The following is a 21,742-nucleotide window of genomic DNA, read 5'->3' as shown; positions in this document are numbered from 1 at the left end:
GCCTGTACTTTATCCTGTGAGATTTAAAATTGGATATTAGACCATAAATCTCCCCACTTTAACTTTTCCCTTAATTTATCTCTCAGACTAGTAAATGGAAGAAGCTTCTGGTTTTCTAGATAGAGCTTTTATCGTATGGTAGTCACAAGGTGATGTTGATTAGAAGGATAGGAAAGTAGAAATACAATACAAATCGACTTAAGTCTAAGCTTAGTGTATATTCTGTATAAAACTCACCCAAATCTAAGGCCACCTTTGGGGAGAGAGAGACCGTGTCAAGTGAGTGCTGCTGCTAACCGCAAGCCTGGCCCAGTCGAAACTCTCATCACTATCAGCCTGTGTAACTCAGTCAGGAGACCAGCAGAGCAGGAAAAAAGCCCCACTTCCATTCTCTCCTTGCCTTTTAAGCTCGCATCCCGGAAGTCGAGTGTGTAGCAGGCAGTCTGACGTGCACAGCAGGCAGACTGGCATGCGTAGCTCATGCTGTTGGTCTCCTCCCCAAAAGGGTGGTCCACAGCAGGCAGACTGGCATGCGTAGCTCATGCTGTTGGTCTCCTCCCCAAAAGGGTGGTCCCTCAAAAACTGGCGTCTTTCAGTTATCCTAACCGACTGTTAAAAAACTTTCATATTTTTTTACCACAATCCACTGTGCCACCTAGCTGCCCTCTTCTTTTTTTCCTAATATTATTTTTTTCCAATTACATATAAAGATTGTTTTCAACATTCACTTTTGTAAGATTTTGAGTTCCAAAGTTTTCTCCCTCTCTCCCTTCCCTTTCCCCTCCCCAAGGCCACAAGTAATCTGATATGGCATATATATGTGACATATATAGACCCAGGACTACTACTCAAGATACATAGATGTATCATGATTTCAACTATACATGTATGCATACATACACACGCACACACACACACACACACACACACACACACACATATATATATATATACATACATATATACCATGTTAAAATATTTCTATATTAGTCATGTTGTGGAAGAAGAATCAGAAGAAAAAGGAAAAAAACACAAAAAAGAAAGAACAAAGCAACAACAAAAGTGAAAATAGTATGCTTCAATCAGCATTCAGACTCCATAGTTATTTTTCTGAATGTGGAGAGCATTTTCCACCATGACTCTTTTGGCATTGTCTTGGATCATTGCATTGCTGAAAAGAGTTCACTCTACCACAGTTGATCATCATACAGTATTGCTTGGTTTTGCTCATTTCACTTAGCATCAATTCATGTAAAGCTTTCAAGGTTTTTCTGAAATCCATCCCCTTATCATTCTTACAACACAATAGTATTCCATTACATTCATATACCACAACTTGTTCAGCCATTTCCCAATTGATGGGCATCCCCTCAATTTCCAATTCCTTGCCACCACAAAAAGAGCAGGTATAAATATTTTTGTACGTGTGGGTCCTTTTCCCTTTTTTCTTGATATCCTTGGTATACAGACCTAGTAGGGGTATTGCTGCATCAAAGAGTATGCATAGTTTTATAGCCCTTTGGTCATGGTACCAAATTGGTTTCTTGAATGATTTAATCAGTTCACATCTCTACCAATGATATATTGGTGTTCCAATTTTCCCACATCCTCTCTAACATTTATCATTTTCCATTATTTTGTCCTATTAGCCAATCTGATAGGTATGAAGTAATATCTCAGAGTTGTTTTAATTTGTATTTCTCTAATCAATAATGCCTGAAAACTTTTTCATATGACTATAGATAGCTTTAATTTCTTCATTTGAAAGGGGCCTGTTCATATCCTTTGACCATTTATCAATTGGGGACTAACTTGTATTCTTATAAATTTGATTCAGTTTTCTATATATGTTATATGAGTCCTTTTGTAGAAACACTGGCTATAAAAATTGCTTTCCAGCTTTCAGATTTTCTTATAATCTTGGTTGCATTGGTTTAGTTTGTGTAAAAACTTTTTTTAATTTAATATAATCAAAATGATCCATTTTTCATTTCATAATGTTCTTTATATCTCTTATTTGGTCATAAATTCTTACCCTCTCCACAAATCTGACAGGGAAACTAATAATTCTCTCCTAATTTGCCTATGGTATCAACCTTTATATCTAAATCATATACCCATTTTGACTTTATATTGGTATATGGCATAAGATTTTGGTCTATGACATGACCTATTTAGCAGAGAAAAAAACTGAGCCAGGAAGTTGTGATTTGCTAGACATCACTGAGCTAATTTCTTATTTTATGTATTTAACACTAATTAATAAATCATTGCAAAAGATTATGTTAGATGATAAGGTAATCATTGGGACACATAATGTCATAAGGTGGTCCCATTGTATTTTATTTAATATTTAAAAAAAATAAATGTTAAGTACTAACAATGTAAAAGCACTGCTAGACCCAGGACTACTACTCAAGATATGCAGATGTATCATGATTTCAACTGTGTGGAAAATCTCACCAAAGATGTAAGTCACATCCTAGCCATAATGCTTAGCACAGTGCCTAGCACATAATAAATGTCTTATTTATTGACTTCCCAGACTGTGTTAGTTCTGAACTTCCCCTCCTTTATTTTTGTTACAAGGGTACTCACTCAACATCCTAGGGACATTTCATGTTTTCATCTGACACCAGGGAGACACTAACATATGATGAAGGGCCTTGTATAGGATGTGAGACCTTAAATGATCTTTGAAGGATGCTAGAAATTTATCTGGAAAGCTGAGGTAAGGAGGGAGGGCCTTCCAGACAGGGGCCAATTTGTACCAAAACAAAGTGAGGAAATAGGCTGTGAGTGCATAAAGAGATAGAAATTCAGGCACTCCCCATAAGGTAACAGCAATTGCCAATAAACATCGCCTTCAAACACCCTTTCTAAAACATTAATTTAAAAGATTGGAAAATTACTCCAGTGGGATTCAAAGGAATGAGTGTTAAATGAGAAGAGTGAGGCTTGAAGATGCTTTAAAATACAAATGTAAATATTGCTTTCCAGGAGTCTGCCCTCAAAACTTTTAATTAACTTAGTAGTAATTCTTGTTTTCCTAGAGTTCTTCAGAATGTCCACATTCCAGTGGAAGTACCATACTATTTATAATGTTGATTTATTAAAATTCATTCATTACCCAAATGCCTCTGGGGTTGTGTACAAACACATAAATGACACTATTAAATCAAATTAAGCCCAGTAGGTAAGAGAATAAATTCCCTCACTAAAGATATAACATCTGTTTCTTAGGTGTTCCTGCATGTACATATACCCTGAATACCTATGGAGCTGTAAAGTTTGACAAACATCTGGTTTAGAACATTGCTTCCTATCAGCTTAAATTTAATTTAGCAAAAAGGAAAAAAAAATGTCAAGGAACTTGTTTCCTCATGGCAAATTCCATCAGCTTTTCCTCCCTATGTCTCTGCCCCCTCCCTTCCCCCTCTCACAAATACCCTCTGTCATTCATAAACATGAGATAGTCATTCTGAACAAAATATATTAAAGGTACCATGTTTCATTATTCTATCCTCCTTGTTATGCTGTGAGAAACTGATGAATCTAAATTCAAGTTATGCCAGAAATGACATGAGAAAAAGCTGGTGGGGGTGGGGGGGCTGATGGATAGAAACAGTGAAACCTGCCTTCAAGTCTTACATTTGACTCAACCTCACTGTCTGATGGAACCTAAGGATCTTACTTTACCTGATGGTGTCCCAGGCAACTCTCTTAAGAGTGTTAATCAATCATTTATTAAGGACCTACTATATGTTATCCACTTTACTAGGTGATAGGAATACAAAGACAAATGTGGTAGAATTAACAAATGTGTATCCTCTGCCTTTCTTTCCTTGATGCCTGTTCTCTCTAGTTCTATTCCCCTTATTTTGTGAATAAGTAGAGTTTTGTAAATGCCAAGGGCTTCCTTCCTCAGTTTGGGTAGTGTAAATGATTCAGTGCTGCCAAATTTTGAAGACAGACAGACAGACATACACATATACATACATGCATACATACATATTCAATTGACTGACTATATGTATTCACACACATATATGTATGTGTGTATATATACATATATGTATGTGTGTGTGCTTGTAATAGCTTTATTAATAAGTAAGTCCTTTATCCCTTTGTTAATATCGTTGCTTTTCGGAAAATGAATTCTATAACTAAATGAACAAACACACAAGTTAATAAATGAATATATGTATATATATGCACACATCCAATATATACAGATCTATGTACTAGATGTATGTATATATCTGTATATTCAGATATTGCACAAACATTGATCTCACAATTATTTTCTTATTTCATTCTCCCATTAACCCCAGGAGGTAGGTGGCATAATCATCCCCATTTTACAAATAAAAAAATGGATGCAAGCAGTGCTTGAGCAAGTTTCTAAGGATCATACAGCCAGCAAATGTATGAGTATGTTTGAATTCAGGGACAGCTAGATGATATAGTGGATAGAGCACTGGCCCTGAAGGACCCTAGTTCAAATCTCACCTCAGACACTTACTAGCTGGGTGAACCTGGGCAAATCACTTAACCCCAATAGCCTTAAACATCTGGGACCATCTCCAGTCATCCTGCTATATATGATGCCACTGGCCCCAGTCGGATCTGGAGGCAAGTGTGAGTTTGGTGAACTTGCACAACCTTCCCTCGCTGAAATCTAATTCACTGCAAGTCATTACATCATCCCATTATCATGGTCCTCTTCAAAAATGAACTACAAGGGGCCACTAGGTGGCGCAGTAGATAGAGCACTGGCCCTGGTGTCAGAAGGACCTGAGTTCGGATCTGGACTCAGACACTTACCACTTATTAGCTGTGTGACCCTGGGCAAGTAAGTCACTTGACCCCAATTACCTCACCCCCCCCCCCCAAAAAAATGAACTACAGGCTACAACAACAGCAACAATAATGTCTGAATTCAGGTCTTCCTCTCTCAAGGCCCAACATTCTGTCTACTTTATCACCTAGCAGCCTACCTAACTGGTCCTTATTAAATAATTGGCAAGTATCCTCTAAATGTTAAGTTTTACTCAATGTTTTTCCCCCTAAAAGTATCTAAGAAGGCCTTCCTCTTTTTTTCCATTAAAAAAAAAAATCATAGATAACATTTCCATCTGGATAAACACAGCCCCATACCATCTGGCCTCAGAGATAAGACTTTCTACATCTTCCTTCTTAGCTAATCTTCAGTAAATCAGAGAACATTCACCTCATCCTCCTCAACAAATTACAGTTCTCAAAGACCCCAATAATAGATCTGGAAGCAGAGGAAGCAAATAATGCCTTGTTCCTGACCAATCAAAATTCTGGAATTCCTGAAAAGGAGGAACCTCTAACAAATCCAAGATTGGGACTTTTTTCCATTCAAAAGAAGGAAAGGTTACAAGCCGGCTTTGAAGTTGCTACACTTTCACTTCAGTTTGTTTGTAGAATGAGGGACCTGCAGAGCACTACCCCCATCTCTAGGCAGATGCAAAGTGAATCCTTTAATAAGTCTTTGGACAAATAAGACTTGAGTCACTGATTGCCTTGTCCCCTGGGTAGTGTTGACCAGGTTTCCCACATAATCACACTTTTGAGAGGAATTTGCCACCAAATGAAACTGACACAGGGAGGAGAAATGAATCAAATCTCCTCATCTCAGAGAGCCTTCAGTCCAGATGTTGCAGCAAGTGAACCTAATTTGACAGAAAGCTAACAGTCTCTGCCATTAAAGAGCTGATATTGTCAAAAGAGAGTCACAACCACAAGGCCATTACAGTAATTCAGGCCTGAGTTGAAGAAGACCTGGACCAGGGCAATGGCTGTGTGAGTAGGTTTAAAAAGCACTTCATGAGATTTGGAGAATGTAGAAACAACAAGATTTTGCAACAGGTTGGATATATGGAGTTAGGGTGAGAGAAGAGTCCAGGATGCCTTTGAGGTTTCAATTCTGAGTGATGGGAAAGAAAGTCATCCACTCAAGAGCAAGAAGGAGCTTCAGATGATGGGAGGATTATGGAAAAACAATGAGCTCTGCTTTGAACATGTTAAGTTTGGAATACATATAGGACATTCAGTTCAAGATATCTAAAAGGCAGTGGGTGATGCCAGACTAAAACTCAGGAGAGGAATTACACTTAGATGTGTAGCTTTAAGGGTCAGCTAGGTGCCTCAGTGGATAGAGTGCCTGGCCTGAAGTCACAAAAACACTTCTTCCTGAGTTCAAATGTGGCATCGGTCACTTCCTAGCTTTGTGACTTTGGGCAAGTCACTTCACCCTGTTTGTCTCAGTTTCTTTATCTGCAGAATGAGCTGGAGAAAGAAATGATAAACAATTCCAATTTCTTTGTCAAGAAAACCCCAAATGGGGTGACAAAGAGTTGTACATTATTTGTGAGTGAAATTTTCCCTACCCCTTAGATATAGGGTTGAATCAGTCTTTCCTCTCATACAGGATAGACTGTAAAAGCTCTCATATAGAATAGACTATAACTGCTTTGTCTTCTCATACATTAAGCATTGTCCTTTAAACCTTTAAAGGTCCGTGGCTAGGAAGGACCAATCATGGTAAAGGGCAGAACTCCCCAAATATCCACTCTGGAATTGCTCTGGACCAATCAGTACTGGTAGAATATGAAGTAAAGCAAAACTTTGATAACAACCCTCAAAGCTGACTGAGTGCAGAATTGTGTAATAGCTAGGCCCAAGATGGCTGCTTCTAAATCTTTTGATGGGTTTTCTATTGCCACAATGTAAAGTCATAAGCTACATAGCTTAATAATGATGATAATATAGACAATGCTGGTGGGTGCAATAGGAGGAGTTTTGTCTAAAAATAGCAGAGTATAAATACTCTTAAGCCCTTTATGGGTATAAAACCCAGGTTCTGGCTCTGCTCAGGGACTTTGGGTCCTAGGCCTGAGAATGGCTGTATTGTGAGACAAGTACCCTCTCTAAATAAACCTATTTCCTACAGCTTGGAGACTTCACTGTTTCTTTTCCTTCATTGGACTTCCTTCATTCTAGGATTTTCTAACACTGTTCTCTTCTTGTTCTACTCTTACCTGTCTGACCTCTTTTTCTCAATGTTTAGAAAATTATGAGAGATAATTGTGATTTAGGTAGGGAGCTTAAGTAACTTTCTTATGGGCTTTAGCCATGATGGGGAGATGTATAAGATGATAGGTAGTGGGGATGGTAAAAAAAACAAAATGAAAAATTTTTCTTTTTTTAGTTAAAGAAACAGCTGCAGGAGGCATGCACATGCCTATAGACAGCAGGGAAAGAGTTAGTGGAGGGGAGGAGTGTGATAGAAGATTAGAAAGTGGGTATGATAGAGTTGGCAATCTACTGGCGATGTTGAGTTGGAATGTAATTAAGATTGAATGGGGGCAGCTAGATGGCGCAGTGGATAGAGCACCAGCCCTGGATTCAGGAGTACCTGAGTTCGAATCTGGCCTCAGACACTTAACACTTACTAGCTGTGTGACCCTGGGCAAGTCACTTAACCCCAATTGCCTTACTAAAAAAAAAAAAAAAAAAAAAAAAAAAAAAAAAAAAAAAAAAAGGATTGAATGGAGAGTTGTATGTCTTGGCAAAGAGAAGGTCCACGTCTTCAGAAAAGACAAGACTAAAAGAGATAGATGTCTGAGTGATATGAGATGATATGGGAAAAAGAGCAAACTCACAGTGAATTTCCTTATTTTTTCATTGAAGTAGGAGACAAAGGTCTCATTTGAATGGTAGGGGTAAAAGTGCTATTTGAGGGCAAAGGAAAGAAGAAAAGGATCAGAATAACTATTGTGGTCAGTTAGTAAATGGAAGAGGGAGGAATAAAAAGATTGGCTTGCTGCAATTATGACTATATAACCTAAGTCTGCAGGGGACCCAATTATCACAGTGTTTACTTCTTTCTCTATCTTCTTCCAGTAGCTTGTGAATAGGAGCAACAGTAGCTGTTGTTGTCAGCAACTACAAACTTGAGGATTGGCAGGGCTTGACAGATGATAGGAAATCAGGCCAAGAGTTTTGAATGTATGATATATGACTTAAATTAGATCTTAAAGATAGAGAAAGGAACGAGAATGTGGCCAGTGCAGAACTGAAGGCCTGGGAAAGCTACTCACTGGCAATTCACATCTTAGATCTTGAAATGAGACCCCAACTTGAGTTTCTTCTCTATTGCTGGCTTAGTCTTAGCAATATTTATCAAACCTAGAGCCAGTCTGGTAACAGGTTCATGGCAACTGTAATTATACCCATTATACACCAGAGGAAAATGACCATAAAGTTAATTTGCTTTTTCAAGGTTGTAGGGAAATGAGGCCTTTCCAGGAGTAGAAATTGAGGAGAGAATGAATGGAAGGCAAAGCATTTATTAAACAATTGCTATACTTAAATCATGGTGCTAGGGGTACAAATAGAGGAGTAAGACATTCCCTGCACTCAAGGAACTCACATTAGAATGGGGGAGATGATACATATGCAAAGTTCAGATGTCAAGGAACCAGGATCCTTAGGGTATAGTGGTAAAGCATAGTGTATGCATTTTCTTTAATGTCATTTGTACTGACAAAATTCTATTAGTTTCTGATTTTGAGCTCTTTGACAAGGCCAAGGATTTTGATGAGAACTATCAATGTGTTTGACATGTGCTATGTCCACAGGAATTATTCTTCTCAATGATAACTTTGGGGCCTAGGCTTGAAGCTGAGCTGATGGTCTGGGAGTAACTGATTCTCAGGTTCAGGGTCCTAGGCTATCTCTAGGTTGGCTTACCAGGGGAGATGGTGGTTGAGATGGCATATGTTGCCTCCTGTTTCTCCCTCAGGGTGCCTTGCTATTTCAGGTAGACTAGCTTGTTTGTTCTGTAGTTGCCATTTGGATAGCAATTGCTAACTGCTACACCTTCTTCATTGAAGGTACTTCTCCTAGATGATTTCTTCAGGTGTAGGGCTGGATTTCCTCAACTGGAGAAATGTTTCCAAACCCAGAGTTCTTGGGCTCAAATGCCCATGGTAGTAGTTGAACAGAAGTTGATGTTAAAAGTGGCAATGAAGACAGACCCCTTCTTCACATAACAAGAATCACTCTACTTGTAGCCATCCCTTCATTCCAGAGCCTGTGTAATTGATCCATAAAGTGATTTTGGGGAGTTCTACACTGCTGGTCTCCTCCCACATAACCTAACAGATTTATCAGCCATGGAGTCTAGAACACTCACTTGGATGACATGTGCATCTCTGAAGAAACGATTACAAAAATATTACATCGTCTTTATGAGAGTGAAGTGAACAATTATGACCAGTCATCAGAAGAGCAAGGACTGATTTTTACTTTTGCAATTGCTTAATGTTTTGGTGGTGGCTGTAATTTACTCCATATGCCTGTCTATTACCTTTGATTTTAGAGGTAACTGAGCTGTGTCTTCATTTATGCTCATTCCCATATGCCAACAGCAGTTAAGTCTGCTCTTGTTTCACTGCATAATGTGAGTTATCCTGGGAGGGAGCGGAAAAATATTTTCTGAGTAGGAAGAAAATCATGTGGCTGTGTTATCAGCAACAAATAAAGGCCAGTTCGGTTCATTACCATGTTTCCATGAAGTCATTTTTAAAAGAACCTTTAGAAAAACTTTTAACTATCAATCTAGAATGTGTAATCATCTTGTAATATTTTCAAGACACATTTAATGAATAGAAATGAACTAGGAAATAATTTTAAGTCTTATGTCAAAGCAAATGAATCTGAAATATATAAATCCAGCCATCTTCTCTGTCCTGCATTGCAGTCCTGAGTCCCCAGTCATCGCTTTGATATCTGTACCTTCTTATAGAAGGTAAACTCCTTGATGGCAGGAGCTTTTTCCTTTTCTCTCTATATTCCCAGAACATGGCACAAGGATGGGTTCTTTTGTAATTTAATAAATATTTGTAGACTTATTAACTGAATCAACTAATTGTCCTTTTTAAACTTCAAACTTTACTCATCATTTTCCCACTCTAACTCTCACCTCTCATTCAAATTTCCCTATCACTATTTTACACAATGCATTGAAAAATCTTTAATAATGAACATTGATTTATCAATAAACCTTGATTTAATTTCTCTTCCTTTCTCAACCTCTCAATGGGAGGGGAAAGAATAAAAACAAAACCTTTTTAACAAATATGCACAGCCAAGTAAAACAAATTGTCACAATTATCATGTCCTCTAGAATCATGATTGATCTTTGTAATGATCAGAGTTTTTAAGTCTTTCAAAATTGTGTTTAGCCAGGCAGCTAGGTGGCACAGTAGATAAAGCACTGGCCCTGGATTCAGGAGGACCTGAGTTCAAGTCCAGCCTCAGACATTTGACACTAGTTGTGTGACCCTGGGCAAGTCACTTAACCCCCATTGCCCCAGAAAAAAAAATACAAAAAAAAAGTTGTGTTTAACAGTTAGTTATACTGACTTCTCCCTGAATAAGTTTAAACAAAGCTTCCCAGGTTTCTCTGAAAGTGTAACTTTTACCATTTCTTCCATATAACTTTTAAGAAAGGAATGGGGTATCCATGATTGCTATCTTGAGGTATATGAAGAACTTTTTATAGATTATGGACTAGACTTGTTCCCCATACATCAAAGGATAGAGTCAGGATTAATGTGGGAGCAAAGAGACTAATAAATGTTTGACATCATTGGGAAAAATACCAGGATGGGCTGGAGGGTGCAGATGAACCTGTCACAATGAGAGCTGTTCAAAAGTAAAACTGGATATTCTAGTTGGATACCTCCTCACTGGAAGTTTCAAGTAGAGAATTTCAATCATTTCTCACCAGATATGTTGTAGTGGTGGACAATGAGGTGGCTCAATAGACAGAGGCCTGCAGTCACGGAGACCTGAGTCCAAATGTGACCTCCTCAAACACTAGTTTATGTGATCTTAGGCAAGTCACTAAACTCTGTTTGCCTTAGTTTGTTCATCTGTAAAATGAGCAGGAGAAAAATCGAAATCACTCCAGAATCTTTGCCAAGAAAATTCCAAATGGGATCACAAAAAGTCAAATGCAGCAGAAATGACTGAAGAACAAAACAACAAAAATTGCAGTGGGATTCTTTTTGTCATATATGGTCTAGACTATATGGAATCTGAAGTCTTACAATTCTGAAAATCAGTGATTCTTTTACATACTATTCTAAGTCAACAGACTTTGCCTCTAGTTTGCCACCACCCTTCAACAGGCAGTTAAGTGATGTGGTGCACACAGTATTGGGTCAGGACTCAGAAAAACCTGAGTTCAAATCCAGCATCAGACATTCCCTTATTGTGAGACCCTGAGAAAATCGCCTAACTTCTCTATGTCTCAATTTCCTCACTTGTAAAATGAGGATAATAACACTTGTGGCACAGGGTTTTGTGTTTAGCACAGTGCCTAGCTCTTTAATACATGCATATTCCCTTCTACTTCCTCATCCCCTTCCCCTTTTCATACTGAATAAAGTATATCTTGTTTTTGTAAGTTTAGAAATTCTCTCTCCCTCTCTCCATATCCATTTAATGAACACATCTTATTTAGCCCATTTCCACTGCATCACTCATCTGTCCCCTTCTATCCACTTAGATGGTCTCTTTCCTGTTTCAGATCATTATCATTCCTTGTTGCCCCCCTCCTCTCCCCTCCACTGGTCTGCCTGATTCAGGCTCGTTCCTCTTCAGTCTCCTTTCTCAAAGTAAGTTGCCAAAATCCACTCCCTAATGCACAAATTTGGCTAGGTTACTTTACCTACTCAAAACAAACAAACAAGAACATGAAAAAACAAAAACTTCAGTGGAACCAGAACAATGCACAGAGTACCAGCAATATTGTCAAGACAATCAACTGTGAAAGACTTAGTAACTCTGATCAATACAATGATTCACCACAAGTCCAAAAGACTCATGATAAAAAATGCTCTCCACTTCCAGATAGAGAATGGACTCAGAGTGCAAACTGAAACATTTTCCCAATGTTCATTTTTTTTCTTTTTTCCAGAATATTACTAATATGGGTCTATCTTTGCATGGCTTCATATGTATAATGGGTATCATAATCCTTTTTTTCTCAGTGGAGAGAGGAGGGGTAGAGAAAGGGAGAGAATTTGGAACTGAAAATACAAATAGAATTTTAAAAAGAAATCTTCATCAGCTCCCAGTTGCTTCTCATGTAATAATCAGGAGATGGATGGCCTACAACCCATCATTATTTCATACTTCTGCCTCTTATTGGACTACAAATTCCTACTGGATTTTAAAAAGCTACTTTCCCAGTTCTGTCAAATTGAAATTCATTGAATTTCACCCCTTGCCAAGAATTCCACCTTATTTTCAAGACAGCTCAGGCACCACTTTCATCAGTCCAGATGTTAGTTTCTCTTTTATCTTCCCTGACCTCAGATAATACAGAAAGGTAGTATTGAGTTGTGGATAAAGTAGTTTAAAATCTAGAAAATCTAAGCCTAATTTAGGGCTAGTCCCCACTGACTGAGATATCCTTCCTTATTATCTTTGCCTCTTAGAAACACTGGTTTCCTTCCTATGATAATAAAATGAATCTCCCATCTCACATTTCAGAGATGAGGGAATTGAGGCAAAAAGAAATTTATCTTAAATGATAAACCTGGAGTCACACAACTAACCAGGGTCCAAGGCAAGATCTGAATATAGGTCTTCTTGATCCCAAGCTAAGTGTGAGAGTTACTGGCATCTAACTTCCTCAAGCAAGAGCCTACAGTAGCCAGTATTCAATGGTAGCTGTCTATCTAAATACTAACCTGACCCAAGCCTACTTAGCTTCTGAGATCAGTAGAGATCTGGTGCCTTTAGGTTGGTTATGGATATGGGCAAGGAGTAACTTGTAGGCTCAGCTCACCTACTACATGCTAGTTAAGGCCTTTGCTGATTCCCCTCAAGTACTTGGTGCCATCTTCCCAAAATTGCTTTGCAGTGCAACCGTGGTATGACTCTATGCTGAACTAGTGAGTAGATAGGCAAGGGTCAGTGACTTTTCTCCTTGACTCTCATACCTTTTAGTGGGCCTAGTTTCTATTCCCATTGTGTGGGATTATCTCCCTAGCGATTCCCTTGACCCCTCACCTTCTGGAGGACTGGTTTTCTTTTCATATCAGGTTGTTCAGTAGTCATCACTACCATTCTTAATGCCAGCTCATCTCAGCATATGCCCAGTCCTTACCAATGACGTGTTTGCCTGGAGAAATTCTGCAGTGTTATCCCTGACCTGGAAAGTTGGAAAACACAAATTGAGAATTTTCATTCCCAAATCCAAGACATGGATAGTGTTGGGGCAAACTACGGCAGTTAGAAACTTCCCCAATTTTTCCCAGTGCTCTATCTGAACACTAGTCCACAGAGTTTAGCAATGCAGTTGGTTAACAGCTTTATCACATATTCTGCCTTTAGTGGCCAAGATAACTTTAATCACAGAATAACAAATACACATTTCAGAAAGACTTCATCCTGGGGGATTGTCAGATTTAGAAATGTGTATTATCCACCTTAAAAGAGAGAGGAAAAAGGGTAGGGAAGAAAATAAAGAATTACTAAGATTTTAGTCTACATGTATCTTAGTGTCTGCCACAGTGTGACTTGAGAATAGTGACATCCTGCATGGCATTCCTTCATGTTGATAAGACATCTGTCCCTTCCATCTCCCCAGGTTCTCCCAAAACTTCTTCTCTTCCTCTTCCCACAGGACCAAAGAGTGTGGTGGAATAAAAGGTCAGTCAAAGTCAGGTGCTTTGCCAGGCAAAGGTCAGATCCAGATGCCCTTGCATGATGTGGAATAGGAGGAAAACACTGGGAGATTTATGTCCACTTTCCATCTGTACCTTGGCATGATTTCAGCCTCCAGTATCATCTTGACACCTCATCGCCATGCTGCAATCTCAGCCTTGGATACTCAACATTTTGCCAACTCCCTCAGCTGCCTTTCCTCTCTGAGTGCAGAGCTGGATGGGAGAACACTCAACCTTTCTCAAAGCTTCCCCTTATATAGAGCAGGAGCCATACTTTCCAGCTCATTCCCCGCTCGCTCACTTTACTTGGTATAAACACCATTTAACAAGATGCCCTCAGATCACCCCCACACACACACCCACACACACACACTTTCTAGCTTCCTTTTGTGGGTTGTCTTCCCCCATTAAATTGGAAGCTTCTTATTTGTATTTCCAGGGCTAGCACTGTGCCTGGCACATGTCAGGTGCTTAATGGATATTGATGAATTGTTGAATTCATTTGAAGATTTGTGTCTAAAACTCACCCAACATTTTCTAGAGTCCTCAACTTTTGGATGATCCCTTCAGGAAATACAGGCGAAGAGTATTAAATACACAATTTTTATTGTTTTATCTGTGTACAGGTTGTTTTACCAAGTAGAATTAGAGCTCACTGAGAAGAGAGACTTCTTCCTTCTTTTTAGTCTTTGTAGTCCCTTACCATAAACACATGTATCAGCACTTAAGTCATATGTATAATATACCAGCTGGAGAGCTGGGCCTGGAGTCAGGAAGACCTGAGTTTAAATCCAGCCTCAAACACTTACTAGCTGTGTGACCTGGGCCAAGCCACTTCACCCAATTTGCCTCAGTTTCCTCATCTGTAAAAAGAGCTGGAGATGGAAATGGCAAATCATTACAGTATCTCTGTGGAAAAAAAACTCCAAATTGTGTCATGAAGAGTTAGGTGCAACTGAACCTACTAAACAACAAAACAAAAATCCCAACTGGACCTGTGATTTCATTGTTATCAGTAATTTTCAAGTGAGGAAACTACCTCTCCTAAACCAGTTTAGCAACTTCTATGTGATTTATAGGATTAGAATTTTCTAGAGTACCTAGAGATGAAGAGACTTGCCCCTAGTCTTACATTTAGGAAGGGTCAAAGTGAGGCTTGAAGGCAGGTCTTCCTGATCTCCCCAGAGTAGATATTTAACAAATACCTGTCATTAAATGATGCATTCCAGTAAATGAGGCTGGAAACTACCTGTGCTAAGGACAGAGAATACAAGTGGAAATATAAGATAGCCCCTGCTTGCAAGAGCCAAGGTTCAAACACTGCCTCTGGCAATTACTAGTTCACTGATCTTTTGTGAGTCTTTTATCCTTTTTCAGCCTCTTTTTAGTCATTTGTAAAATAAAGAGGTTTTCCTGGATAGACTCTAGGATCCAATCTAGTTCTAAATATGTACTCCAATAATCCTATGCTTGGGAAATTCTTTGTGGTTTTGTTGTGGTGGTTATTTTCAAAGGAGGATAATCAATCACCTGGCTTTTGATTTTATTTGCCTTATTTGGGCATTTATTAATGCCCACTACATACTTCAAAAGAAAAGTGTTTTTAAACCCAGGCAGATGTTTTACAAATCAGATTATATCCTGTTTTAGGCAAAAATGACACAACTGCCTGAGGCCGAAAAGGAAAAGATAGCTGAGCAAGTGGCTGATTTCAAGAAAGTCAAGAGCAAGCTGGATGCTGAGATTGAGATATGGGATGATACCAGCAATGACATCATTGTCCTGGCCAAGAAGATGTGCATGATTATGATGGAGATGACAGACTTCACCAGGTAATTATGTGGAAAATGATGTTTAATATTTATAAGTTTTAGAAGTAGTTGTCATTCAGGTAAAACATTGAGGTTTCCAAGTGGCAGGTGCCAACATTTTGTGAGGACTGAATGATAAAGCAAATGAAAAGGAAGGAATTAGGTGAGTCTCATTTTAGGACTGCAGTGAGTGTAGACAGGGAAGTATTTAACCTTGAATGAAGTTCGACAATAGCTGTCAAGGACTTTCTTTTAAAAGTTTCTTATTCAATATGCCCATATTTTCATATTTTTATTCTCTGAAGGAATGTGCACTACTTCCAGTAAACCAATTTGTGAGGTTTTCCTGGAGTCATGTTGTTTTGCTTTATTTTTTTAACTTTTATTTAATGATTTTATTACCTGGCCACAAAGTTTGTATGGAACAGTAAATATAATAGTGAATTAGAGTTAGGAAGACTAGAGCTCAAATCTTGTCTTTGACTATTACTTGGCTTGTGACCATGGATTAGTTCCTTGATATTTTTATATCTGTTTCTTCATCCCTATAGGTGAAAGGAATAGGATAGGACCTAGACCTGTGATCTGGGGGTTGTGAAATGAAGAAATCCCCTTTCCCAGTTCAGATTGATGCCTTCTCTGAAATTATACTTCTCTTTTCTAACTTTGTACCAATTGCATGTGGACACTGAAAATAAATAAATGAATGAATTTAAAAAGCAATTATGGGCGGCAGCTAGATGGCGCAATGAATAAAGTACTGGCCCTGAAATCAGGAGGACCTGAGTTCAAATCCGGCCTCAGACACTTGACACTTACTAGCTGTGTGACCCAGGGCAAGTCACTTAACCCTCATTGTCCTGCAAGGAAAAGAAAAATCTATCTCTATCTCTATCTCTATCTCTATCTCTATCTCTACCTCTACCTCTACCTCTACCTCTATCTATATCAGTAGTAGAATATCAGCTTCTTGAGGGCAGGGACCATTTTTGAAAAAGCATTTGTTAAATTCTTACTATATTCCAGGTGCTGTACCAAGCACTAGAACCACAAATTCATGCAAACAAGTCATTTCATGTCCCTAAACTACTTAAACCCTCATAAATAAAGACAAGATAAATAGGGAACTGATGGCTAGGGAGGAATGTTTTGTACAGTAGAATTAGAAGAATTGTTAATTGGCATCATAGGGAATTTGACATAGCCTTTCAGTAAAATAAAAGTGGGAATGACTAGGGCATGGGATTAAGATTGTTGGAAAGTAGTATATTAGCCCTGGTCTAAACAAGATAAAGAGAATACTCACCCATTAGAAATCCCAAGTTGGGAGGGTAAATTCTGTCTTGGAGATGGAGATTGGAGTGTATTGGGCATGCCATGGAGATCTCTGGAAAGTTTTGTTGTTGGTCCAGGTCCTAGTAAGATGAATTCATAAAAACAAACAAACAAACAAAACAATAAGCATATACTAATTAAGCACTGTTCTAAGCATTGAAAACATGAATAGGAAAGAAATACAGGCCCTACTGCTGAGCAGACATTCTAAAAGGAGGCAAGAACATGTGTACACACACACATATGTATGTATGTATATATATATATATATATGTATATATATTTACAATGCATATATAGGTATATGCATGTATACATACATATATGTGTGTGTATGTATATGTATAGATACACACATATATGTGTGTGTATGTGTATATATATATGTGTGTATATATGTATAGGCACATATATGTATGCAGTTATTGCTTACACATTATGGGGGTTAGGAGCATGACATACTCCTGAGAAGGAAAATCCACACAAAATGTTGGTCCCTCCCTTTGTATCAGAGAATAAATCTGAATTTTTAGGGTATTAAAAATGAAATATGGTGATATTATACAAGACTATACATATATCTTCTTCATTTATGAGTTTCTAGACTTTTTCTGCGTCATCTCTTGGCCTTCACATGTCATCTGTAGCTTCGTCAAAACTCCCCCCAAATCCCCATTTAATTTCTTATGCTGAACCATGATATATAAAAATGTTGATGGGTAAAGTTGCGACATGGAAAGGGTAACTCAATACAAACATTAGATATATGTGTTAATAGATATATACTTATATATATGTATTCATAAATACATGAACACACACGTATGTACATATGTATGCATGCATGCATGGCCAAACTATTTGATGTTACTAAGGACTTTGGTAAATTGAATGTTTATTGATCAGAAGCCCAGTTTCCCAGAGTTGGAGCTGGAGTTCTAAGTGAGAAGTGGAGGCCAGGGATAGACAACAAGGCATAGGGGGCAGCTAGGTGGAGCAGTGGATAAAGCACCAGCTCTGGATTCAGGAGTTCCTGAGTTCAAATCAGGCCTCAGACATTTGACACTTACTGGCTGTGTGACCCTGGGGAAGTCACTTAACCCCCTTGCCCTGCAAAAAAAAAAAAAAAAAGAAGAAGAAGAAGAAAGAAGGCATGAAGATACTAAGGGAAGTGGTGTGGTTGGTCTGTATGCTGGCAAGATGAGATGAATGTTCTCCAATCAGAAGACCAGAATGCTAGGATTTGCCCAGGATTTCTGAGTCAGCATGTATCACAGGAGATAATTAGTAAATTGATCTCACGTCTTCTGACTCTGAGGATGCCATGCTGACTCATCCTGATCCATAAAATGAGCTTTGTATTATGTTTGTCATAGGATTGTTGTTAGAACAATAAGATACAATGTATATGAAGCACTTTGTGCACCTTAGAGTTGTGGTAAAAAAAAAAAATGAAAGTTTTTTAACAGTCGGTTAGGATAACTGAAAGATGCCAGTTTTTTAAGGACCACCCTTTCAGGGAGGAGACCAATGGCATGAGCTACGCATGCCAGTCCGCCTGCTGCGCACGTCAGACTGCCTGCTAGCACTCCACTTCTGGGGTGTGAGCTTAAAAGGCAAGGAGAGAACAGAAGTGGGGACTTTTTCCTGCTCTGCTGGTCTCCTGACTGCGCTGCACAGGCTGATGCTGACGAGAGTTCGACTGGGCCCGGCTTGCAGTTAACAGCAGCACACGCTTGACACAGTCTCTCTCTCTCTCCCCAAAGGTGGCCTTTGGCTTTAGGTGAGTTTTATACGGAATATAGACTAAGCTTAGACTTAAGATGATTTGTATTTTATTTCTACTTTCCTATCCTTCTAATCAACGTCACCTTGTGACTACCATACAATAAAAGCTCTAACTAGAAAACCAGAAGCTTCTTCCATTTACTAGTCTGGGAGATAAATTAAGGGAAAGGTTAAAGAGGGGAGATTTATGATCTAATATCCAATTTTAAATCTCACAGAGTGTTGCATACTTGTCAGTTAACATCGTTACAAAAGAGAGGCAGTCAACAGAAAAAAATTTGACAAACTAGAGAATAAAATAAGTATACACATATCACCCACTGGTCTTTAACTCAGACATCTAACCACTTTAACAATGAGAAACAGATATCATATCTGAAAGAAGAAGGAAAAAGTCAGTGATAGCCAAGAAGAAAATAGCTATCTAAAAGCATGTGAGTCACATAATCAGAAAGGAGAAAAACCATTCTCACAGCTAACTTTATTGATGTGAAATTGGATTTGAACTAAGGTCCCAAATTTGACAAGATTCATGATTTGATTCCTTCCACAATACACTCCCCAGATCAGAGGGATAGAGGTTTAAACAGGGTTTAGGAATTCTCGGCAGTGAAAAAGTAAGAGAAAGTAGAATTGCCAAATCATCTGGACCCATTTTGTGGGAAGGTAAGACAAAACAAAACATAACATCCGTTTCTTTCACCAAGATTGCTTAAGTAGCTATCAATCAATCAGTAATCAAACACAGCATCTACTAAGTGCTTAGCATCCTGTTACTTTTAGGAGATACAAACAACAAATGACAACTCATGCCTTCAAAAAATTCACACTTTAGGAGGAGAAGATGTAACTATTTCAGTATATACATAATGAGAAAGTAGAAATACACAATTTGCTTTGGGGAGATTGCAATGGCAACTGTAACTGCCCTTGGCTACAGTGTGGCTCCTGCAGTCACTGGTATCGCCTTCCTGTTTGGGGGTCAGATTGAGGAGGATGCCTGCATCAACCTCAATGCCATCAACACCTGCTCCTTGAATAAGTTTCCGGTCCTGACCATTTCTTATGGCTGAGCCCTGCAGGCATCTGCCCTCAAGACCTGGGGTGGAAAGAAGGAAAATGTAAAGGTTGCCCATGAGGAATATATTAATCCAGCCAAGACACCTCTAACAGCCAAGCTGCTCAAGGCAAGTATACTTCAAGTTGAAAGTCTGTAGCTGCTAGCAGCAAGTTGCTTTGTCTCTAACCACAACTTCTAAATGTAAGGGCCAACTTTTGTTTTGTTTTGTTTTGTTTTTTAGTGAGGCAATTGGGGTTAAGTGACTTGCCCACGGTCACACAGCTAGTAAGTGTTAAGTGTCTGAGGCCGGATTTGAACTCAGGTACTCCTGACTCCAGGGCCGGTGCTCTATCCACTGTGACACCTAGCTGCCCCAAGGGCCAATTTTTAATTGGGGAGTGTTAATTAGGTGGCTTGCTGTAATATTGAGGTAAGGAAGGAGATCAACAGCCTCTTTCAAAAAACGAAACAGGGTTTATTAACTGGAACGAATTTAAAACACAAGTAAGATTGGTAGAACTAGGGACAAGGGACAAAGGGAAGAGGGAAATGAAAATAATACAACCTGAAACCACACCAACCAGACTCATCTGTTCCCAAAGAGCAAAACGACTGAGCCTTGTCTCTCTCCCTCTCACATGCCAGAATGGAAAATCTCTCCCCTTCTCTTTCCCAGAAAGCCCTCTCTCTCACAGGAAACAGGGCATTCACACACACAGCCCCAAGCTAATTGGCTGGCAGCCCTGATTGACAGAATCAACAGGCAACTGTACAAACGCTAGCTGTCCCCAGGTTCGAGTCGCCAAAGGTCACCTGACTGCCCTCACAGGGCTTCCAATCATTATAATTTGGCCAGGCCCACATAAACGTCGAGGTGAAGTGGGTGGAGCACTGTGTCAACATGGAGGCGGTGCCTGAGGCCAACCGGGGCACACAGAGGGACTTCTAACTTTAGCCAAAGATGGGGTCATAGAAACCTCAAATCACAATTAATTCTTTACATTGTCCCCTTTGTTTCATCAAGAAACACAGGGTGTTTCATTGATGAAACAGTAAAAAATAACAGAATATCATAACCTATGCTAACAAACAATATTCTAATAACAATATAAGAAAGGGAGAAAGGGAAAATTTTGTCCAGAGGGGCGGTCCCTCATGGACTCATGCTTTGACAATGTCTGCAGAGGGAAGGTCTCTGTAGAAAATACATATTACAGGTGATATATATAGTAACAGAAGGAAAAAACAAAAATTTCCATTTAAAGTCCTTGAAATCTTGTCTTCGTTGAGTGTCATGATGACATCAGGGGGACTGGATTCTGGTTTGGATTCTGGATACTTTTACTTCTTTAGCTGTTGAACTGCTGGATTTCCACTAATCTTTAGTATAACATTGCCCGTGATCAGATTAAACTGTGAGAGTTCTTCAAAATATAACTCACATAGAACAAATTTAAACTTGATACAAACAGCATATTACATAAGTCAAGGACTTTCACCTGGGTATGTTCTAACCCTCAAGACCCCATCCCTCATAGTCCAGGAAGAGACTGAGATCCCAGAGCTTTGTGATGATCTCTCCCATTACTCCTAACTTGTGCAGTGTTGTTGCTCTGTGGTGAATCTAGTGACCCCTGCTGAGCCCACTTTGTCCAAGAAACAACTATTTAACAAGGAAAAAAATAAAACTCAGTTGTCAGAATCTTTGCAAGTTGTGTTCTGTCCTTACCCCATAATAGTTTGTTTTTTTTTTTTTCCTTTCAGGGCAGTGGGGGTTAAGTGACTTGCCCAGGGTCACACAGCTAGTGTCAAGTGTCTGAGACCGGATTTGAACTCAGGTCCTCCTGAATCCAGGGCCAGTGCTTTATCCACTGCACCACCTAGTTTTCCCTCCCCACCCCATATCATAGATTCTTATGACAGCTAGGTAGTACAGTGAGTAAATGTTTTCTTAGACTTGGAGTTAG

The 21,742-nt window shown here is 39.0% G+C and overlaps 1 protein-coding gene across 2 annotated transcripts in view; it reads left to right on the top strand.

The window, feature by feature from the left end:
* Positions 1-21,742, top strand: part of CTNNA3 (catenin alpha 3) — a 2,043,451-nt gene that overhangs the window by 1,823,981 nt on the left and 197,728 nt on the right. For both annotated transcript variants that reach the window (XM_043982624.1, XM_043982622.1), the window contains exon 15: positions 15,432-15,613. In XM_043982624.1, the coding sequence (XP_043838559.1) occupies positions 15,432-15,613 (182 nt within the window). The remainder of the gene's footprint in view (positions 1-15,431; positions 15,614-21,742) is intronic.

Source organism: Dromiciops gliroides, chromosome 2 (genome assembly GCF_019393635.1).
Source record: "Dromiciops gliroides isolate mDroGli1 chromosome 2, mDroGli1.pri, whole genome shotgun sequence".
In the NCBI taxonomy this organism is placed as follows: domain Eukaryota; kingdom Metazoa; phylum Chordata; class Mammalia; order Microbiotheria; family Microbiotheriidae; genus Dromiciops; species Dromiciops gliroides.
Note: the sequence above shows the minus strand (reverse complement) of the source record. Positions and strands in the feature narration are given on the sequence as shown.